The sequence below is a fragment of the Episyrphus balteatus genome, chromosome 2, assembly GCF_945859705.1.
Source record: "Episyrphus balteatus chromosome 2, idEpiBalt1.1, whole genome shotgun sequence".
Taxonomy (NCBI): domain Eukaryota; kingdom Metazoa; phylum Arthropoda; class Insecta; order Diptera; family Syrphidae; genus Episyrphus; species Episyrphus balteatus.
This window is the reverse complement of record NC_079135.1, coordinates 37,122,698-37,146,547: the sequence shown is the minus strand read 5'-3', so window position 1 is coordinate 37,146,547 and position 23,850 is coordinate 37,122,698. Positions and strand designations below refer to the sequence as shown.

The window sequence follows — 23,850 nt, the reverse complement described above, 5'->3', positions numbered from 1 at the left end:
ACATACAAAAATATTATCTTGCTGTGATTTTCTTCATCCTTCAAAAATTTTCACAATACTTGTTATAGGTTACTATACACATGTAAATTCATCGTAACTCCAGATACCATGGGGGTGTTATTTCGAATGTCTCATTGCTCATTTCTCATTTTGGTCGACATTTACCTGTTCTTGGGTTATTTATGTGTCGTTCCGGTTTGTTTTTAATATATTAGCATACCTTACCTTGTGGCACATAAAACTGAATTCTTATTCGAATGGTTTTCCTTGGAAATATCAAAATTATCGATTCAGTTCTTGATGAAATAGCTTTCGATATATTGTTGTGTTGGCCCTGCATTCAAAATATTTATGCATAACATTAGCATCAAATTGCGTAGGCACGAGTACCAACTACCTCGTAAAATTTTGTTTCTTCAAACATAAATTAATAGTCTGTCGTTTGTTTACTTGGTTTTATAGGTAATTGAGGTCAGTTGTCAGTTGATGCAATCAAGTTTCGCATTTCAGACCAGACCAGCAAAAGGAACTCTTTATTTTGGTTTATCGATTCTGCATCTTTTTTAAAAGATTTTAAATCTTCATTCTAAATATTTTAAAGATTTTTTTTTTAAAGCACAATTTAGAAAAATCATAGGTAAAGTTACGAATTGTGGTTACACATTTTAGGATTAATGTTAAATAAATAAATTGTTTCCAAAATTCTTTAGAATTCCTATAAATTTAACCAATCACGTATTGACTCTGGTACAAAAAAAAAAATAAATAAATATTTTATTATGGCATTGAAAATCCTGGCTAATACCCTTAGACCAATTTTTTTTTTGTATCTCCTTTAATTTTATGCTACTTTGAATAAATGTTCACCCCAGAGGCATTTTGAACAAAAGGCACTGCCAAAAAAGTCTACACACGTGTAAAATCCAAATCGAACGGAAGGAAGAGCATATTTTGTATAACCTTGATTTTTTTTTCATCTTTCATAAATGCCAAGAAGTTGTGTCGAATTTATGGCACAGGGAACATTATATACGCAAAATGTAATGGAATGAGATAAAATGTGGCTTTCTTTATGAGCTGCACACAAATCATATGAAAATGTAAAGTTTAATTTTGAAAAAAGTTAACAAGTTTGTGTTAGAAATATAAATAATTTTTTTTTTCATAAAGACTAATCTATCATTTTTTGATGTTTATTCTTCGCAGCTCATTTAATTTTCGTATAACGAATTAAGTAAACCATATAAAAGAATTTCTCATACTCGTTGGGAAAGATTGAGACAAATTAGAGTCGTACAAGATGGGGCAAAAATAATAAATGGATTTTTAATTTTAATAACTTTTTATTTTTTTATATGAATTTTGTACAAAATTAATAGAAAAATATTAGAAATTTGTCTTTGTTTTGTTAATAATAAAAATTTTTATCTGAAAACACTTTCAGCTCTTTGAATAAAACTTTGAAATCTTTGGAATGATAGACTACAAAACAATATTTTCATTTATAAACTCAATTTAGATTGTCTTGATGTTATTTCCGAGAGAAATTTTATATACATAAATGAGATATAAGGGTGACACAGGGGCAAATGTAGATTAGTTTTCATCTCTAATTGCTTTTTGATGTTCTCATAGAAAAACTACAATTTAAATTTGTAGTTGTGGATTGTGGAATAGACCAGGAAGAAGCATTTTTTTTGTCTCGATTAGTATGTTGAGATTGAAAGGAGATTTATAGCATTTTGCCTTTATTCCACGGAAATATCATTTAAATTCAGAGGTTTAAAAAAAAAAAAAAAAAAAAACAAACAAAAAAAACAATTTGCTCACTGTGGCGTATACGTGCGTTTTTAATGAATTTTTTAGATGTATTAGATTACCTATGTATAGAAAAAATTTAGGATTCGTAATTACATGACATTACGAAGATAGAGAATGCAAAAAAAGTGGGTTCCGCAATATTGTCTGTCTGTCTCTTTCTCGATCTGTAGCAAAAACTATTCTAGCGATTTACTTGAAACTTGGTGGTTAATAGTTTTTAGTGATTCCATTAAGAAGACATTTTTTTTTCTGGACCAAAATGAACGGTACCAAAATAGAATAGTTTGAGTTCTTCAAAAACGGCTCTAACGATTTTGATTTAAAAAAAAATACATGTAATGTTATAAACAAGGTCGTAGGTACGGGCCGATGAATTTTGTTGAAACTTTGTTTTTATGTTTCGATTAATTTTTTTCTTTTTAATGGCTTAACTATAAAAAAAAAAAAAACAATTTGTAGTGACTTTTAAAGCTGCCGAGCCTATAGTTAGTGCATCGTGAAATCCCTATAAATATCTTAACAAAAAATGTTCTTCTTCTTCACATTTTTATTGAGGGTTTAATTATATGAATAAAACTTAAATCGTGTAAAAATAAATTCAAGCTTTTTTTGCAAAATAAAAATTAAATTTTTTTTAGACATTTTTCAAAAAAAATTGATTACCAGTGTAAAGAAAATATTAATCAAAACTTAAAACAAAAAATTTTGAACAAAATCATTTCTTCGTTATCAAAAAATTCATAAAAAAAATAAATATGTTTAAATAAAACAAACGTGTTTTTTTGAACACTTTATAAAAGTTTCTAACGTTTACTTAAACGCTTCTATATAAATAAATAAAAAAGAAATAAAACCAAATAAAACTAAAATTGTTGTTATAAAAATAGATCTTATTTAGAGAATTTCAGACAAAACGGATTTCTTGAAATTTGGTACATAACATGCATAGATAAAAAAAAATGTATATGAAATTTAAATGATTAAAGACAATTAAATAGGCTTTTATAAATTGAATCGAAAATTACAAGATTTCGGCTTTGTGTGGAAATCATAAATATTTTGCTGAGTAATTGTACAGTAATTTAAAATATCAATTTCATGTTGATTATTTTTACATCATTTTAAATGAGAATTTATCACCATTTATTTTAATACTAAAAACTTAATGTACGTTTTATTTTCCCTCCGATACAAAATAATTATTTTCAAAAATTTATACAAAATTATTATTTGCTCTATAAAATACTTCATAATTATTTTTTTTATCGAAAATTAATATTTGAATATTACATTTCCGAAATTAAAACAAAAATAAAATGCACGACTGGGGTCGCACGAACTTGCTCTTAGAGTTAAAGTTGCTTAAATTTTTAAGAATTTTTATATACAAATTTGGAAAAAAAATAAAATTCGTTTTTTAAAAAAAATAAAATAATATCTGAAATTAAATTGCCCTCCAAAACAAGTATGCAGTTTTGATTGATATATTAACATGCATTTTTAGAAAAAAATGTTTCAAAATCGTTAGAGCCGTTTTTTAAAAAACTAATTTTTTATAAATAATTTTTTGGAAAAAAGTTTAAAAACAAAATTGGTATTCCATTTTGTAGAAATCACTAATCAACATCTAAAAACAAAATTTCAAAAAAATTAAAAGTCCCGTTTTCGAAAATTTGATTTTTCAAAAAAAAATTTTCAAAATTTTTTTAAAAATCCAAAAATTATTTTTTTCAAAATTTTATTTTTGGCTTATATTTAAATTATATAAATGCTTATTTACAAAAAGTTTCGTTGAAATCGAATAAGCGGTTTTGGAGATAATCGGATTTGAAAAAAAAAACGGTTCTATGGCAGGTACCGTTAATATAGATTTTCAAACAAAATTTTTTTCATTAGAAGATAGACCTTAACTTTAAAGTAACATTTGAATTTTTTAAACAAAATCGTTAGAGCCGTTTTTGAGATATTTCAATTTTACTAAAATCGGTATATGACAAGTACCGTTATTTTTGGTCCAAAAAAATTAATTCCAAAAACCCCTCTGGAGAGTCGCCAAATAACGCTGCATACCAGGTTTGACATCAATCGGTCCATCCGTTTAGGCTGTAGCTCCTTATACAGACAGACTGACAGACTGACAGACTGACAGACTGACAGACTGACAGACTGACAGACTGACAGACTGACAGACTGACAGACTGACAGACTGACAGACTGACAGACTGACAGACTGACAGACTGACAGACTGACAGACTGACAGACTGACAGACTGACAGACTGACAGACTGACAGACTGACAGACTGACAGACTGACAGACTGACAGACTGACAGACTGACAGACTGACAGACTGACAGACTGACAGACTGACAGACTGACAGACTGACAGACTGACAGACTGACAGACTGACAGACTGACAGACTGACAGACTGACAGACTGACAGACTGACAGACTGACAGACTGACATACTGACACACTGACAGACTGACAGACTGACAGACAGACAGACAGACAGACAGACAGACGGACTTCCGGGACCCACTTTTTTGGCATTGTCTACCATCGTAATGTCATGGAAAAATGTTATCTCAACTTTTTTTTTTTTTACGAATGCATAACTTGATATATAGTACCTTTATCGCAAGTAAAAATTAATTTACTACGATTCGTTGTAATGAAATAAATTTAATAACAATCGGACTTTATTTATATGTACCTATATGAGGAAAAATTATTATTTTCACTTTAAATGAAAAATAATGTGTAATAATTTTGTGTTTACATATTTCAGACATTTCACCCGGGAGGCATTACCGCGCCTGGATAACTATAGAAATATCATGTCAATACAAGCTGCCTACCGTCCCACATTGGATGAGTTGCACAATGCAACTTTAACCGGAAAAGTAAGTGCTTTAAAATGAACAAACACCTTGAGGGTTTATATTTTGAAATTTAATGCATGAGGAAAATCACAGAATCAATTAATTTATTTATATTTGTTTTTTAATATTATTTAAAATTCTTGGAAACGTTTTTAATAATAATCAATTTCCAATGAAAATCATATTTAATTCAAATCAGTTTCATCATATTATTAATAAAATATTGACTCGATACATTTTTAATAATTCAGGTTATCTTCTTCAAATTGATTTTTTAATTTTTAGAAGTCTTTAAAGTCTTATTTAATTGTTTTTCTAACCAGTCCTTACTCATGAGGTGATTTATAGATAAAAAAAAACCTTTCATTTGATATTTAAATATATTAATTTAAAACTTAAAAACCAGTGTTGCCATGAAAGGGTAATAATTGTGGTTAACTGAACATTTCATTACAAACAATTTTAATTTTTTTTTTTAATTTATTAGCACAAGTTCCTCTTCCATTTGCGTAGAATTTATTTTAAAATTAACGAGAAATGTCCTTTGAGCGAAATTTTAAAATGTGCATTATGTTGAATCATAAAATATTATTTCTTAGAAAATGCTTTTCAACGGTGTCGGTACTTTTCCTACCAGGAATATTAAAAAATGAAGAAAATTCTTGGAAATAAATTTGATTTAATGTTTAAACACTTTGTTTATTTGTTAACACCTTAGTAGAGCAGATACTACTTAAATATTTCACTACTTATGAATAGAATTTAGAACTGTTGTTTCTAAAAATTAATCAAAATAAGCTTATCTAAAATCAAGTTAATGTACTTCCCGAAAGAAGTCATAAAATGATGCCACAGGGAAACTATTTAGAAAAACATGTTAACTTTTACACAACATTATCTTAATTTGATTAAAAATGAAAAATAAAAAAACAATAATTTTTACCATGATGCCGTTTTTCTTTTTGAGCCTTAGTTTGGTTTTAGAAATGTTAAAAAACTACCTGACCCGGCGGACGTCGTCGTTCCGCCATTTTTTGTATTTATTTTTAATTTTCGACTCTGTAATTAGTTAACATTTTAAATGATAAAGGGAATCAAAACTTGAAAAGTTCGTAAAATGAGTTTAAAAATATTCACTTTTAAACTTTTAGCAAAAGTGGCCTATGTAAAATATATCCTATGTTAAAAACGGCCAAAAAACTTGGGACAAAAAAACTTGTTTTCCCGTTATTCGGTCAAAAATCATTTTAAAATTTAAAAAATTGTAAATGCTTACGCATGACTAAAGCCTATATTTCCTATAAGCTTGAGATTTTTTGGAGGCTTATAAAAATTACAAAAAATTAAAAACTACTCAAAAATTTTCCTAAAAATTTGTTGTTTTTCAAAAATTCAAATTTCAAAATCCAGGGCCTATGAAAAAAATCCGTATAAGACGCCTAAATTTTTTTCTTAGTATCTTTCCAATCGTTTAACTCAAGTTTCCGTAAAAAATTTTCCCTACCTTTAATAAGCCTTTTGTCGAAGTTCTACCACATGTTTTCACTGCACAAAAGCCTTCACAACTTAGTTTTGAAATTTTTTAGAATTTTTGCAATACCTTTTTCAACCTTACAATAAATTTATCTATCATTTCAAAAAAAAATTCAATTCTCTACAACTTACCGTTTAGAAAATAGCCTCTATTTTCAATGTCGTGTTACCCCTATTTAACCTATTTTTGCAGACTTTAAAAAATTCCAAAAAAAATAAAAGACTACTAAAAAATGTCCCTAAAAATTAGGTTGTTTTTCAAAAATGTTTATTTCAAAATAAAGGGCCCATAAAAAAAATCCGTTTTAGACCCCTAATTTTTTTTTTTTTAATATCTTTCTCATGGTGTAACTCAAATTTCTGTGCAAAATTTTGCGTACCTCTAATTAGTCTTTTGTCGAAGGTATATGACTGCAAAAAAACCTTCACAACTTGGTTTTGAAATTTTTTTGAATTTTTTCAATACCTTTTTTAATTATTGAATAAATTTGTCTATCATTTAAAAAAAAGTCAACTCTTTACGACTTACCGTTTAGAAAATAGCCTCTTTTTTCAATGTCGTGTTACCCCTATTTACCCTATAAAATCTTAAATTTTTTTTGCCTTAAACCTTCTCCTCTTATGCCTCTTTAATTTAAAAAAAAAAAATTAAGAAAATAAGTCAGCCGGTGTGGCCAGTTAGCGAACGTACACAAAACCAAACTTTAATATATATAATAGATAAGATGTTTTTACTTTGTGTTTCTTGTAATTTTGGAGTTCTGAGTTTCATTTATTTTGTTTTCTGATTTCTCATAGTTTTGACTTTTGGAGATTTTATTTTTATTTTTTTTTTTGATTTTGAATCCTATTAACGTAAGGAGCTGTTATTTTTTAGTGCATTTTTACTAAATACCTAGTTTTTTTTTTTTATTAATAAGCTTCTAATTGCAACAACTACCTAACAATTTTAACTATTTGGGCCATTAGACCATGAATAAATAAGATATCCTTTTCCTTCTACATAAGCAAACTTAATTATTCAATACAACCTACTAGCTACTACTCAGCAAAACATTAATATAAAATAAAGAAACAACCTACAAAAAATAGCAACAACTAAGCACAAAGCACTTTAAAACCTCATTTGCTCCGCCTTAGATTAAATGAATAATTAAGATGTTTCACTCCACAGACCTTTGACACGTATATACAAGAATTAATGGCGGGTCGACAGGAAGTCCTGCGAACAGCAAAAAAAAAAATATCTGACAGGAACAAGCTTTCATAATGGGAAAGAAAAAAAAAAATAAAATCCTCTTAATATTTTCTTAAGCCAATCGTGTACAATCTTTTTTTTATGCTTAAGAAATTAGGGAAATGTAAGATTTTCTTTGCCTTGAACTTTGTCCATACTTTTACATAAAAAAAAATTACAAGAAAAAATCCCATTATTTACACTCAAGTGGAACACACACAAAATGTTTTTAAAAAAATGGAAATCTTTTATATAATAAAAGATATGGTCTTAGCTTCATCGACAATTTGTAAAGCCATCATCTTAATAACAGTCTGGGTATTTCCGGCTGTAACTTTTTATTCGGCTTTTTGAATGCTGACATTGGCAGAACGAAAAAGTTCTCCGTCGTTGTAAGGCTATTGGAGTTTTAATTCGCAAGATTAACCGAATCATTAACATCGTAATTCTATGTTGATGGACTCATTAGGAAAATTAAACTTCTTTTTATTAAACTTAAATTTACACATTAGGGTGGTCTTATATTATTCAAAAAATAATATAAACACAAATTGAGGATGCTCCTTCAAATGGCTCAAAACATTACAATAAAATGATTTAATTTCCTAGAGTTTTACCTATTTGTTTCCCTCAAGAATGCTTTTTATGGCCAAATGAATAATAAAGTTTTCAAACGCAAGATTTACAAAAATCTCAAAATTGTTTGTGGGTGATTCGTGCGTTAAAGTGCTAATTTTAGATAAATTAACCCAAAAAAAAAAAAAAATAGCAAAAAAAAAAACAAATTTCAAAAACCTAAACATTTAAAAACAAATGCTTAATCAGTCATCAAGTAAAAAAAAATCATGAAAACCAATAATTTTAAAATTTGCAAACCCCGAAAGCCCATTGAGACACTTGAGAAAAGGAATTTAAAATTTCAAAATTCCGAAAAGCCAATGTTTAATCAAATCAAAATAAAGAAAGCTAGACATTCCAAGAACTCATAATTTGGAAAACCATTTTTTTTTTTAATTTCTGAAAATTTTCAAATCAAAATTCCAAAAAAAACCTAAAATTTAAAATTTCGAAAAACTAGAAACCCAGTCACATTAAAATCCGAAATTTCAATTACACTTAAGGTTCCAAAAATCCGGAAACCAGAAATCCTATACAAAACCGTAAAATCGAAATTTATAAAGAAAGCTAGATATTTTTAAAATTCGATATAACCATGACCGCAAAATTTTAATTTGAAAACCGATCAGATTTCAATAAAGTTAAAATTCTAAAAACTCATTTGACATTACATCAAAACTCAAAATTTTAATAAATCAAAATAAAAAAAAAAAAAACACTTGTCAGAAATTAAGTTTCCGGGAACCCAATACCCATAATAAAATACCCATAATAAAATATGTACATCGAAAACTCTGAAAGAAAACCCAAATATTATGGTAAGCCAAAATTACTTAAACCTGGGTTATTCTTGTCCCCCAAAATTTTAAACATTTAAAGTGTCAAAAACGTAATATTCGTAACCTGAAGAATCGAAAAATCCAAATCCCAAAACCTCTGAAAACCCAAAATCAAAAAATTAAAAAAAAAACTTTATCAACTTTTCAATCAAAGTTAATTTTTCTTACAAATCTAGAAACTTTGATGGCGCAAATTTGTACATAAACTTTATCATACAAATTGGTTTAAAGAAAGTGTCAAAAAACCTTGTACCTACAACAATATTTTATACTAGGTTACAAAATACTTAGCAAGATCTACTATACAACCAAAATAATTTCCCCTAATATTATAGTACGTGTCGTTAATTTTATTCCTTTTTTGGAAGTAAATAAAATTCTTTCTGTATTCTTAAATAATTATAACAATCACTTAAGTAAATCTATTATAAAACTATAACCATCTCTCATTCATCAATTAAAATTTCTAATTAAACCCAGTTATGAATTCAATTAGCCAGCAATTAACACACACAAGGGTGTCGCTAAAACTTAATACCTATACTTGCTTTTCTATACTAAAAATATACTCCACTTGTAATCGTGTATAAGTGACCGTAATATTTGTGGGGGAGCTAGATGATTTTCGATATTATAATTGAATATAGTTCATTTTGTGTGGGAATATTGTCAGTAATTTTATCGAACTCTTATGTAATAGATACAGTGGCGGATTCAGCCAAGGCAAGATGGGCGCTAGGTGCTTATATAATACTTAAAATAAAAATTTTCCATAAAACTCCTTTGTATGGTTCTTCGTATTTCTCTAAAAAAGAATTGTTGATATTTTGTACAGGTCAATATCTGTAGCATTGATTGTAATGATTGATAAGGAATATAAAAAAAAGACGATTAAAATAACATTTTATTCAAGGAAAAACTCATTATTCCCACTTCTGATCTTAAAACTCGATCTCACACCTTTCAATATTTACGTCGTTTGGGGCCCCTAATATAATTTACTAAATTCTACTTTTAAGTATTATTCCTATCCTGGGACAAATGGAGTGTATGATTTTTTCACATATAACGTTTATCGATAATAACAATCCCAAATAAATAAAATTGGTATTGCTTTAGCTTATGCTTTAAACTCTGGGAAGTTAAGTTGAAAAAAAAAAAATAAATCAGTATTACATAGTCCTACTAAACAAAAAGAAGTTTAAATTTTCTTTTTATTAAATTTTAATATGACCACAGTAGTTGAATTTATGTAACATTTTAAAATTTCCGTCTCTTTGACAAAAGTGGTCGAATCGGAGGGAAAACTTAAATTCTTTATAAGACCTCAAGACATAAAAACTAGTTTCAAAGTATTATGCATTTTGAATTTTTTTTTTGTCTAGTTTTTAAATACGTTTTTTTTTTTTTTGGAAATTCTTGAAATACCCATACAAAATTTTTTTAAGGCAGATATTCATTTGGAAAATGTTTTGTCCATTTTTAACAAAAATAAGTCTATTTGAAAAATTGCTAAAAAATTCATAAGGTAATTTATTTCAGCCCAATTGTGTATTGTGTAATAAAGTTTAAGAATAAAAACTGAAACAGTTTTAACCCTCTGTAGGCACACCTCTTTTTTGCGAATTTGGTTTATACTTTTTCGTGTCGCTAGAACTTTTTTCGATCTCACTATTTTATAGAGAATCATATATGAAATTGATGTAGAATATTCCGACGAATTCGAATATTGTATTCACAATTCAAAAAAATGTGTTTTCACCCTTATAAAGACACTTTTTTGTGACCATTTTTAATTTTTGTCCTGCCAAATTCGCACCCGTGTGCCGACAGATTGTTAAAATTGTTTGGTAAAACACAATATTTTTCTAAGACAAAATCCATTCAGCATTAGACTTTTATTAAAAATGCAACATTACGTCTTAGACTGCTAAAGTGCTTTTGGAATGCACAGGGTCAATTGTTCTTGTAAAATGTATTCACCCCTTCTAATTGAGTTGAAGACTTGAACATTTTTATTATACACTTATGCAATTCGTAATTGAATTAATTAGGATTATGATTGATTAGAATTTTCTTCAAATGATGATGTGTATATTATTGTTATTTTTTTTTTTTGTGACTGTTGTAAGAAAATGATTATTTAAATTTTTTTTCCTTTACAAACATGTTTTGTTTGCTACTTAATCGATTTTATCTATTGGAACAGCTGAAATCGAGTATTCTTTCTCACATGAAAACAAAAAAAAGAAAAAGTAAAAACATTCAACTTTCTAATCAACCAAATTTGGCATATCGTTTGGTGGATTTTTCAACCGAATGAACCGATATGATGATATGATGATATGTTCTCATTTCTTAGCTCAACAGAAAGTGAAAAACACTCTTTCGCCCTTGATATTACCCTTGAGTGAAAACCATAAGTCATGCAAAAAAAAAATGAGATGATTTTATTTGTAAAAAAAAAATTATATATTTTTTATTTGAAAGAAACAAAAAACACACTGTTCGGAGTTTTTAGTTTAAAAATTGTTTGAAAACTTCAAATTCGAGTTCAAGCTATAAAAAAGTAGGCTTTGCCTCAGTAAATTATACCACAGCTTTTCACTTTAAATACAATTTGACTAGTCCGGTCAATAGAAATAAAATACATGACTGGGTCGCACAAATTTGCTTCTAGAGTTCAAGTTGCATTTTAATTTTTTTTATTCAGATGAATTTTTAGAAAAAAAAAATATTTCAAATTTTTTTTTTATAAATATGTAGGTATTAAAAACAAAAAATATTAAATAAATAAAAATATAATTTATAGGCTAATTTCAATAAATCATTAATAAAAATCTAAAACAAAAATGTTTAGCAAATTCGATAGGTAGGTACTCCGTTTTCAAAAATTTGACTTTCAAAAAAAAAAAAAAAAAAAAATAATTAAAAAAAATGTTCAATTTTTGTATTTATATATTTCATGCATATGAATTGTATAAAATCATCATTTTTCAGTCGTTTGGGAGAAATTCAGAAATAAAAAAAAAAATGTTTCTGTGGTATTAAGAAAAAATAAAAAATTTTAGAGAGCATTAAACTTCTCCAAAACTGATATCCGTATTTTTAGTTATTTACATTTATTTTTGATTCAAAAATATCACGGGCCTTGCTCATTACAAAAAATGATGCTAAAATTCTTAAAAATTTTTTTTGTTTTGAAAAATCATTTTTTTCTAAAACGGTTTAAGGAACATGAATTTTTTTCGGATTTGGCTTTGAACTTTGAACTAAAAATGAGAAAAAAATGGATTTAAAAAAATCTGTATTTTATTCAATTTTTCAAAAACCTTCTAATACAGTTTTTTTTTTAATTTAATAAAAATTGGCATTTTTTTTATTGTTCCCAGCAGGCACGTAGTCAGGATTTCGTTTCGGGGGGGGGCTTGGTTCAAAATCTTGTGAACAATTTTGTTATAATTTAAAGACTGCCTACATACAAACTCCACTTCCTTAAATAAGGATGATTCCAGAAAAAAAAACGATACCATACGATTGAATTTTCTTCCACAATACGAAAAGGTTAAGTTCAAAACGGTATAAATACGGCCTTCTGTACGTAAAATGCACATGAAAACGCATACTTTAGGGGCATATTATGGCAAAATGGATTCATAAAAAACATTCATAAACCAGAAATTTTGGTAAAAGTAATTTTCATATTATTATAGTTTTGCGTCTATTGAAGATAACTTTTTGTTTGAAACGGCATTTTAAAGGTTAAGAATAGTTATTTTTGAATAAATATTAAAAAATTACGTATTACCCTGAATCATAAACAATTTTCGAAATTGCTGCACAAGGAGTACAGCTTTCGAGTTGGTTTAAGATTTATTTTGTTGAAAAATATCTATATTTAATATTTGGTAAGTATAAGCCTCCTACATATCTATAATAGCCAAGGTTCTGGAGCCAGCCAATGAGTCAAAAGCCATGAAAAATAACCAAAATAACAGTTATTCAAAATTTCAAATTCAGGTAAAATTAGTAGACCAGTGTCGATGCCTTAAAAAACATTAAAAAGTTCAAAAAAATCATAGTAGGATGAAACCCATTGGAAAAGGAGGTGAATATGATGAAAATTAAAGGAAAAATAAATTACGGGCGAGCCGAGTTCGGGAAGTGGGTGGGTTGAATTTTTAATGGTAAAAAATGGTATATCTCGATTTCCGGTAAAACTACAAATTCTATAGAAAAAAAATGTATGGCAAAGTTGTAGGTAATAAAAAGATCTACAACTTTTGTATCAACAATTTTTTCACATAACCTCAAAAATTATGTGAAAAATTCAAAAAACCGAGTTTTTGGTTTTTTATTTTTATCTTTTTCAAAAACAAAAATTTTTCTACGAAATTTGGTGAAAACCTACCTTATTATATCCCAAATACACTGTAATTTATTTGATTTAAAATATTAATTTGTTCACCTTATTTTGACTTAATACCAAAAAAACACCCTAATTTTCAATCGAAAATTCACGTGTCAAAATATCAGCTTTTTTCAAAAAGTCGGTGGGCATTTCGGTCGTTAAAATGTCTATTTTCTGATGGTGTAAAAAAAATTTTATATTAGTATACTATAGATACGGTGATCATATTTCTAGAAGCGAAACCCGGGACATATTAAAAATTAGTTGGATCATTTTGAAAATATTGATTTTTCAAACAAAAAAAAATATAGAAAAATTGAAATTTTTTTAAGACTTTTCATAATTTTTTTTAATTTTTTTTTTCAAGCTTTAAAGAATTTTATGTGAGCATTTTTGTTGAAAAAAAAAATTGTACAATCTTTAATTAAACTTTCAACATGGACTTAAAAGTTTTGAAATTTACCTGGGTTCTATACTCTTCCATTTTAAAAACTAAAACCTAGTCTAGAGACGAACCGAAAATTTTCGTATAAAACCAGCACAACAAAGTCGTAAACGAAAATTTTGCTTTTCGTTGCATATTACGCAGCTTAACCAACGAAATTCAATCATTTGTCACTCACATTTAACGGGCCAGGTAATTTTTCTTGCTCCAAAAGAGTTTTTTTGACTTTGGAGACTTAAGAAAATTTTCGTTTTGGTTCATCAGCGTCGTATCTTAATGCTTTTATCCGAAAAATTATAAAAAAAAACTTTTAATTTCCAACCACTGTTTTTCTTGATTTTCGTACAAAGTTTTCAAAATTTTGAATAAAAAATTCAGAGAATGTGCAAATACGGGACAGTCACGGGACAAATTACAAAATACTTGACACTTATACGTCCCGGGTTTCTTAAATAAAAACCCGGGACAAGCAGTTGAAATACGGGACAGTCCCGGGTAAACCGGGACGGATGGTCACCGTAACTATAGAACATGTTCTAGTAAAATTAAAAAAATGAAAAAAGCTTGAATTCGAAAAAAAATTTTTATCATTGTTTACAATTTTGGTCTATTTATTCAAATTTACACTTTAATTACTCAAAAAACGTAAGGTTTCATGTAACATTGATTAATCTTACGTTTTTTGAATAATTAAAGTGTAAATTTGAATAATAGTCTATTGAATAGACCCTTTTGGATGGAACAAATTCGTTCAAGAGTTTTTATTGGCGATTATGATTCCTTGGCATACAAGAATACTCCAGCCAAAAGTGCTACTAAATCCGTTGGTGCATTTCTGAGAAAACGGCAACACTGGTCGGTTTTCAGTTTTTTTAATTTAACTCGAAAACCAAGCCTGACTTTGAAATGGTTCAAAGACACTTTTCATGGCAAATTAAATTTTCTGTCAAGTTAAGATGGTTAAAAAATTTTAAAAATTATTTTTGACTAAAATTCTAACCTAAAATCAAAGAAAAAAAAGTTAAAAAATTGACAATTTTATTTTTTTTTTACTAAATCAAGGGGCATTTTGTGTATGTAGCCGAGACGTCCAAACTTTGTACTAATGAAATAAAGTAGAGGTAAAATCCTTTGATAATATGCAATTTTTAATTTTTTTTGTCAAGAAACAACTTAAATGTACCTATTCAAAAATTAGCACTTTTTCTAAATTTTTGACTTTTTTAGTTAAAAGCAAGTTTTTAAAACTCGATAAAATCGTATTAATTGGTAACTTTTAGACTTTTAAAGTAAACATACTTCGAGGGATTGATTTAATATAAACTAAATATGACAAACAAAAAAATTTATTTGCATCCTTATGGCCTTTTGTGCAATTTTGTGTATGTGCATTTTTATAAATTCGGGTCGAATGGATATACGGAGAGCCATTAGCTTTGGTCTATTGCATAGAAGAACATTTAATACCAACTCTTTTACTGTTTTCAATGGCCTGAAAAACAATTCTTGTAATATCCGCGACCAACGAAAAGTTTCTCTTGAAAAACGAAAAAAATACTCTAATGAGTTTTAAACAAAATAGCTCAGGCAAATTAGTAAATCAAATTGCACTTTTCGCGGGACAAATTTTTTTCATGGAACGTGTTTAGGTGAATGTCCTTATCGTAAAAGTGAATTTTTTGGGATGATAAGATATCGGGAACAGCCGCCATCTTGGAAAAAAGGTCGGTGCCGTTTTTATTTTATAACTCCATTTTTACTAATTTAAACCAAAAATGTCCGAGGATAAACTTATTATCAATTAAATTATCTAAAAAATGATATACAAATGAATTCCGTGAGTCAAAGAGACACAAAGAAAGAACATATAACATAGAACTACGTGGCACAGAGGAGGAGACATAGTTGAAAATTGTCTCATATTATCGCACAGGTGGCTTCAGTTAAGCTGGCGATTTAGAAAAAACTTCTGAGCCGACCGTTGGGCTCGAACCCACGATGTCTGGCTCTGAAGTCATCTACTTATTCCTCTGTGCCATGGCCACCTGCTCATAGATAATTAAAATTGCTATAATTCATTCTTTAAGAAAATCCCAAACAAATCAAAAGTTCTTCAGATATTTGATATTTGCGAGAAGAACCCGGACTTTGACCGACAATAAAATTGAATTTAACTAACTCACGGAATTCATTTGTATATCATTTTTTAGATAATTTAATTGATAATAAGTTTATCCTCGGACATTTTTGGTTTAAATTAGTAAAAATGGAGTTATAAAATAAAAACGGCACCGACCTTTTTTCCAAGATGGCGGCTGTTCCCGATATCTTATCATCCCAAAAAATTCACTTTTACGATAAGGACATTCACCTAAACACGTTCCATGAAAAAAATTTGTCCCGCGAAAAGTGCAATTTGATTTACTAATTTGCCTGAGCTATTTTGTTTCAAACTCATTAGAGTATTTTTTTCGTTTTTCAAGAGAAACTTTTCGTTGGTCGCGGATATTACAAGAATTGTTTTTCAGGCCATTGAAAACAGTAAAAGAGTTGGTATTAAATGTTCTTCTATGCAATAGACCACAGCTAATGGCTCTCCGTCCATCCATTCGACCCGAATTTATAAAAATGCACATACACAAAATTGCACAAAAGGCCATAAGGATGCAAATAAATTTTTTTGTTTGTCATATTTAGTTTATATTAAATCAATCCCTCGAAGTATGTTTACTTTAAAAGTCTAAAAGTTACCAATTAATACGATTTTATCGAGTTTTAAAAACTTGCTTTTAACTAAAAAAGTCAAAAATTTAGAAAAAGTGCTAATTTTTGAATAGGTACATTTAAGTTGTTTCTTGACAAAAAAAATTAAAAATTGCATATTATCAAAGGATTTTACCTCTACTTTATTTCATTAGTACAAAGTTTGGACGTCACGGCTACATACACAAAATGCCCCTTGATTTAGTAAAAAAAAATAAAATTGTCAATTTTTTAACTTTTTTTTCTTTGATTTTAGGTTAGAATTTTAGTCAAAAATAATTTCTAAAATTTTTTAACTATCTTAACTTGACAGAAAATTTAATTTTCTATGAAAAGTGTCTTTGAACCATTTCAAAGTCAGGCTTGGTTTTCGAGTTAAATCAAAAAAACTGAAAACCGACCAGTGTTGCCGTTTTCTCAGAAATGCACCAACGGATTTAGTAGCACTTTTGGCTGGAGTATTCTTGTATGCCAAGGAATCATAATTGCCAATAAAAAGTCTTGAACGAATTTGTTCTATTTTTGCTCTGGAGCTCGGGTCTATTAAATAGACTAAAATAGGCCAAAATTGTAAACAATGATAAAAATTTTTTTTTTTGAATTCAAGCTTTTTTCATTTTTTGAATTTTACTAGAACATGTTCTATAGTATACTAATGTAAATTTTTTTTTACACCATCAGAAAATAGACATTTTAACGAACGAAATGCCCACCGACTTTTTGAAAAAAGCTGATATTTTGACACGTGAATTTTCGATTGAAAATTAGGGTGTTTTTTTGGTATTAAGTCAAAATAAGGTGAACAAATTAATATTTTAAATCAAATAAATTACAGTGTATTTGGGATATAATAAGGTAGGTTTTCACCAAATTTCGTAGAAAAATTTTTGTTTTTGAAAAAGATAAAAATAAAAAACCAAAAACTCGGTTTTTTGAATTTTTCACATAATTTTTGAGGTTATGTGAAAAAATTGTTGATACAAAAGTTGTAGATCTTTTTATTACCTACAACTTTGCCATACATTTTTTTTCTATAGAATTTGTAGTTTTACCGGAAATCGAGATATACCATTTTTTACCATTAAAAATTCAACCCACCCTGAAAAAACCGACAACTACAGGATAACGAAAAACACAACCGATCAATCTGGTGGTAATAAGTATATTCTTTTATTCAAATTAAATCTACTCTACTCTATAACTATATCTTATCTCTATTTTACAAATACATTTACATCTACTTAAATTATCTTATCACTAGTTTTCTTAGGATTCTAAACTAAAAATAAGTGTACAAATAGATAACGACGCAAGATACGATACATCCCTTTATTACAGCCATATTGCTCACAGATGTGTGTCATAAAACACAATCTCTGAGTAATTACGGTTATGTTTGCAAGGGATCAAAGTGACCTAGCGTCGCTATTTATTTGTTCTTCCAAATTATCTAAAGATAATTGAACATACTCCCGCCATTGGCATCATTGAAAATGTGGCAATTTAATGGTGTTAGGGTTATGCTGATCTTCAGAAACGTCGTCGTTGGAAATTGGTAGAATTATTGTGGTAGGATTCGCTTTTATGACGATGCTGTATGCCGCAAGTGGTGCTTCTGCAGGATATATCAACTGGATACAACGATTTGAGATTGTTCACCAGTATCTTCAAGAGTTGTTTCATCCTATTTTAATTTTACTTCAAGGAGGCACCGTGATGTCTTCATATGCCGTTTTTGCGAGAGTCCTTGACTTCATATGCTAAAAACGGTGTCACCATTTTCTTCTTTCAGAACTCAATCCGATTGCTAGGATATGCAAGTGCTAACATCTGGTTGCCAATGGTACATCGATCGGGATTTGAATAGTCGATAAATAAGACCCTTGTCAATATTTATATCCAACATTCTTCATCGTCGTTTATTTACCATTTAAACTCGTCATTATATCGATCAAGGGTGATTAAGTCTTTTAAGCAAGTGTGGTATTACTGGAAAATTGGGAGCAAACCAAGGTCATCATCTCTTGAACATTCGTCTTTACTGGATTCGAATTTTATCAGTATGTAAATCCTAGATGATTCTATCAAATACTCCACTGCACTCACTGGTGATATCACATCAGCATATAATTTCACTGAATCAACCATTTAACTCTTGTAGTTATACCAATTCCATAGTCCATAGTAGTTGTTTTTTGGTCCGTCCAATGCTTCCTTCGGTTCGACGGTAAATTTAGGTGTAATTCTAAGATAATGTTATTATATTTCTTCTTACTATAAAACTTAATAAATAATGCCAGTTTACAATTTTTACAATATTTGAATTCAAGCAATTTTTAGGTAAAGTCTATAAATTCTTCAATTATTCAAGATATTACAATGAATTAGACCGATTTTTTTACATTTTGAACCTGTTTGGAACATGAACTTAGGAAACCAAAATACTTATAAATTTTTATAAAAACACGAAATACCTACATGAATTTATTGTTCTTAACATGTACTATATCAATGAAATCATAAACAAGATATTTTTCTTAAACATTATAATATGTTATACAAATTTAAATGTTTTGTTTGACATATTTTAATTTCTTTTTCAAATAACTATACAACTTTTTATAATTAATTGGATATTATATTGTTCAGTTAATTTATTTATTTTATTATTATTTATTTATTTATAAATGCGAGATATATTTTTCAGTTATAGATATACTAATTGTTTTGTAACCTTCCTAGGAAAAGGACGAGCAATGTACTTGAATTTGTCGAAGTCCCATTGCTTGTCCTTGCGTCTAGTGTGGGATAGAGGCCAATTTAGCCAAAGATATTCTTTGATTCCCTGCCACTTTCCCAGGGCATAGGTATAAATAATTTTTTGAAATGAATTAGTTTCATTTAAATAAAACGACAAAGTGTCATTAATTTTATTAAAATTAAAGATTCCTTTTAAATCTTTTGGAATCAGACTTAACCATCTTGATTTGTGATGGTTCATATTTAAATAATTGCCTTGAGGATGCAAGGTAACTATGAACTTTCCTGTTTCAAGTTCAATGCTTCTACACTGCGCTTGGGATCCTGAAAAGTGGAAATGTATATTAATACATGATTTAAAATAAACAATGAACATTCTCTGGAAGCCTGAAATTAAAATAAGTATTTTGAAAGTTAGAAAAACACCTTTAATAAAATTATTAAAATTATTTTGAGGACATACTCGTATTCCTACTTTATTGTTCGATTTATTAGTACAATATTTTCCACGTATAGTAAGCCATTTTATAATTTTAAGATAAAGGAAAGATTTCTTATTTAAAATCACAACAAGCAAATAACGATTATCGTACAACAATAATATCCATTTCATAATGATTTCCTTGGACATACCAAAATATTGTTTAGAAATCTTGACAGAATACGTAGGAAGATCTTCATTTATTTTCGAATAAAAAAGGTTAGTGTAAGAAATACTTTTTAAGCAGTATTTCAAAACACCAACTCTTGTAAAATTGGAGATTTCAATGTTTATTTTATGTTTTACATTTATTTTAAATAAAAATTGAAGGTTTTGATCAATATTATCAAAAAAATAATCTTTAAAAACATCATATTTTGTTTTCAGCATTTTACTGTGTTTATTTTTAAATAATCCCTTGCGTACATTTACTTTTGAAATTGGAACACTTACGATTTTCTTCACTTTTTGTTCCTCGGAATCCTTGAATTCCTTGATCGTACAATTACTCAGGGAATTAATAAATGTTCCTATTAATTTTAGAGTTTGATTTTCCAATGGAACTTTAACTATACAATTTTGTTCATCAGAACTTAAGCAACTAGAACCTATTTCTACTGCTGATGGGTAAGCGATCCCATCAAGTTCGTTTTCATTATATATCAGATTTAATTCTGAAATTTGTAGATCTTGAGTCTCACTTGGATTACCAAAGATCATACTTTGTTTTGTTTTAGAACAAATCAATAGGGAATCTACCCTTTCGACCTTTTCAATTTCTTCCTTATCGGAATCTTCATAGTTCGAAATCGGTAGAACTTTAATTTCGATTGGATCACTAAGGATCCTGTTTACTTCTTTACTGAAAATTGGCTTTTCATTCACCAAAGGACCATCAAGGGTCACATCATGTTCCTCCGCTTTGGAAGATACAAGTTTTTTATTAGTTTGAAGATTCACGTCATGTTGTTCTTCGTAAGAACATGCTTCGCTCGAAAGTAAGTGCTCTTCTTCAAATGACGAATCACTAAGGATAATCTCAGTTTCCGTACTAGGAACCTTTTTTTCTGCATGAAGCAAAGTATTGTGATTGCCATTGCAAATATCACAAGAGCCTTCGCCACAACTTTTGCTTAAATGTTTGCCTTTCAAACATTTGAAACAAAGTTTATTTGCGATTAACTTCTTCAACTTTTTCTTGTAGCTCAATTTAATAAATTTGGCACATTGATGAGTGAAATGAAAGGAATCACATCCCATAGCGCAATTATCGATTGAAGGTAAAGATGCCTTTAAAATAGGCTTTTTTTCTTGATGGGCTTTTAAAACTTGAGATAAGCTATCCTCCAAAGGAACCTTTTTCCTTTGAACTTCTGCAATATTTGAGAGCTTGGTTTGGCGGGTTTCGAAAACAAAACGCTTTTCTTCTGTAGCTTTTTCAGGATTTCTCAAGTCAAAATCATTTTCTACTGACTCTTGAGAAGAACACTCTACAAGGGGTTTCCACAACATACACTCTTCTCGAACATTCGAGAGTTGCGTTTTGGAACCAAATGTAAAGTTTGTATTTTCACACTCTTCATTTGAAGCTGTGTCTGAAGTTTCTATAGAAGGGCAATTGGATGCAAAATTCCCGCTTCTTTTACCAAAGGTACAGTTTCTCAGTAATGTCCCTTGAGGTGCAATTTCCTCTAAAGGAACTAGTTTCCTTTTTTCTTCTCGCATATATGAGAGATATGTATCTGAAATACTTAGGATGTTTCTAAAAGAAGAATAATCCCCAACTGAATTAGTAAGAATTCTTTCGGATTTTTTAATTAAAAATTTGAGGTGTTCTGTTGTCTCATCCTCCGATCCAGTTTCTGACACATATTCATCAGATAACTGTTCGGCGCAATCTCTTGCCCTAAGAAGAGAACTTAAGCCTTCAGTGCCTGTTAGGAAGTCCTCCAAAACTTCCTCAAAGTTTTTAATGGCTCGTTTGAACCTACTAATCACTTTGCTCGACACCTTACTTATTTTTGAAGCCTCATTTAATTTACTCCAAAGGTTCTTACCCGATTGTATATTGTTTCTTACCTTTGCAGCGCAGTTCGTCCTAAAGTATTGCATGTTACCACTGGCTCGTAAATCTGAGTCGGTTTCCTCAAACAGCCAATCCCAGTGGTCCAGTTGTAGTTTCCATTCAGTTAATTGATTCCCTCTCTCCTCAAGGCTGGCCTCAAGCATTTCCCTTTTTAAGCTTAAAATATGTTGCCCGATAATATATTGGAGTTTTACAAGAGACATATTTTTAATTTATACGCGGAACACTTGGAGAAGAAAGAAACAAAACACGAACTTATAAGGACTTGTTCCTTATTAAACTTCGACTACACGCACTTTAGAACATTTTTTTTTTTTTTACTAATATTGTGTGCTCGATAAAACACTAGGGGTCACCATGAAAAAACCGACAACTACAGGATAACGAAAAACACAACCGATCAATCTGGTGGTAATAAGTATATTCTTTTATTCAAATTAAATCTACTCTACTCTATAACTATATCTTATCTCTATTTTACAAATACATTTACATCTACTTAAATTATCTTATCACTAGTTTTCTTAGGATTCTAAACTAAAAATAAGTGTACAAATAGATAACGACGCAAGATACGATACATCCCTTTATTACAGCCATATTGCTCACAGATGTGTGTCATAAAACACAATCTCTGAGTAATTACGGTTATGTTTGCAAGGGATCAAAGTGACCTAGCGTCGCTATTTATTTGTTCTTCCAAATTATCTAAAGATAATTGAACACACCCACTTCCCGAACTCGGCTCGCCCGTAATTTATTTTTCCTTTAATTTTCATCATATTCACCTCCTTTTCCAATGGGTTTCATTCTACTATGATTTTCTTTGGTTTCAAAAATTATCGACCCTGGTCTATAGTAGGTACATGCTTTTTTAATATTAATTCAAAAATTTATAATTTCAAGCTTTAAAACAAAAAGATATCTTCAATAGTCGCAAAACTATAGTAACATGAAAATGACGTTTACTAAAAGTTCAAATGCGGGTAGCGGGGAAACCACTCAACTTAAAATTAAATCGTCATGGATTTGCTTCCTTACAGTCCTAGAGAACATCCCTACAAAGTTTGAGCAAAATCTAAAATGAGACGGCAATTCCGATTGAACGATTTCATATCATTCAGATGTATTTTTTAAAAATTGTTGTAATCGAGAGCTGTGAAGAGAGGAGCTCTATACTAGTTTTACAGATTCATCGACTTATATTTCTAAAATAGGATACCATTTCAAATCATTACCGTGACTAAAAGTTTAATTAAGTATATTAATAGGTAACAGAATAGGCTAATGTTAAATTTTTTAATGATGTGAAATTTTTTAAATGGCGGTGTAGTTCAGGATGATGGCAAAATCCTGTGCTTCCATCGGGCGACCAGCTTACTCCTACAGTTTTGAACCTATCGGGCTGAAATTTGTGAAGCCTAATAATACTATTCCCTAGTGAAGTACCTAGGATTTTTTTAAAATATTAATTTTTAAAGAAATGGCATTAGTTTGAAAAAAATTATTTAATTCCAAAAAACAAAATTCGTTAAAAAAAAGACCATAAAATCGTTAAATTTTAATATTTCAAAAAAATTTCAGCCCGATAGGTTCAAAACTGTAGGAGTTAGTTGGTCGCCCGATGGAAGCACAGGATTTTGCCATCATCCTGAACTACAACGCCATTTAAAAAATTTCACATCATTAAAAAATTTAACATTAGCCTATTCTGTTACCTATTAACATACTTAATTAAACGGAACAAACGCCAAAAGAAAATAATATTTCTTCTTTGTTTTATACGCTGATGAAAATGACGCTCGATATCGTGGTTTACAAGGTGTTATTACACCTTAATGTAGTAATAATAGGTAATAGTATTAGTACCTACTTATATGTTTTAGACATAAGATGTATTCTTTATTACGACTGGGCTGAATTGGACAAAAAACGCAGTCGGGGCTAAGCAATTTACTTGTAAAATACA

General features: G+C 28.9%; 1 protein-coding gene across 5 annotated transcripts in view; it reads left to right on the top strand.

Moving 5' to 3' along the window:
* The window catches only part of LOC129911948 (bumetanide-sensitive sodium-(potassium)-chloride cotransporter), a 195,042-nt gene that overhangs the window by 123,855 nt on the left and 47,337 nt on the right, over positions 1 to 23,850 (top strand). For all 5 annotated transcript variants that reach the window (XM_055989981.1, XM_055989979.1, XM_055989983.1 and 2 more), the window contains one exon: positions 4,615 to 4,729. In XM_055989981.1, coding sequence (XP_055845956.1) covers positions 4,615 to 4,729 — 115 coding nt within the window. The remainder of the gene's footprint in view (positions 1 to 4,614; positions 4,730 to 23,850) is intronic.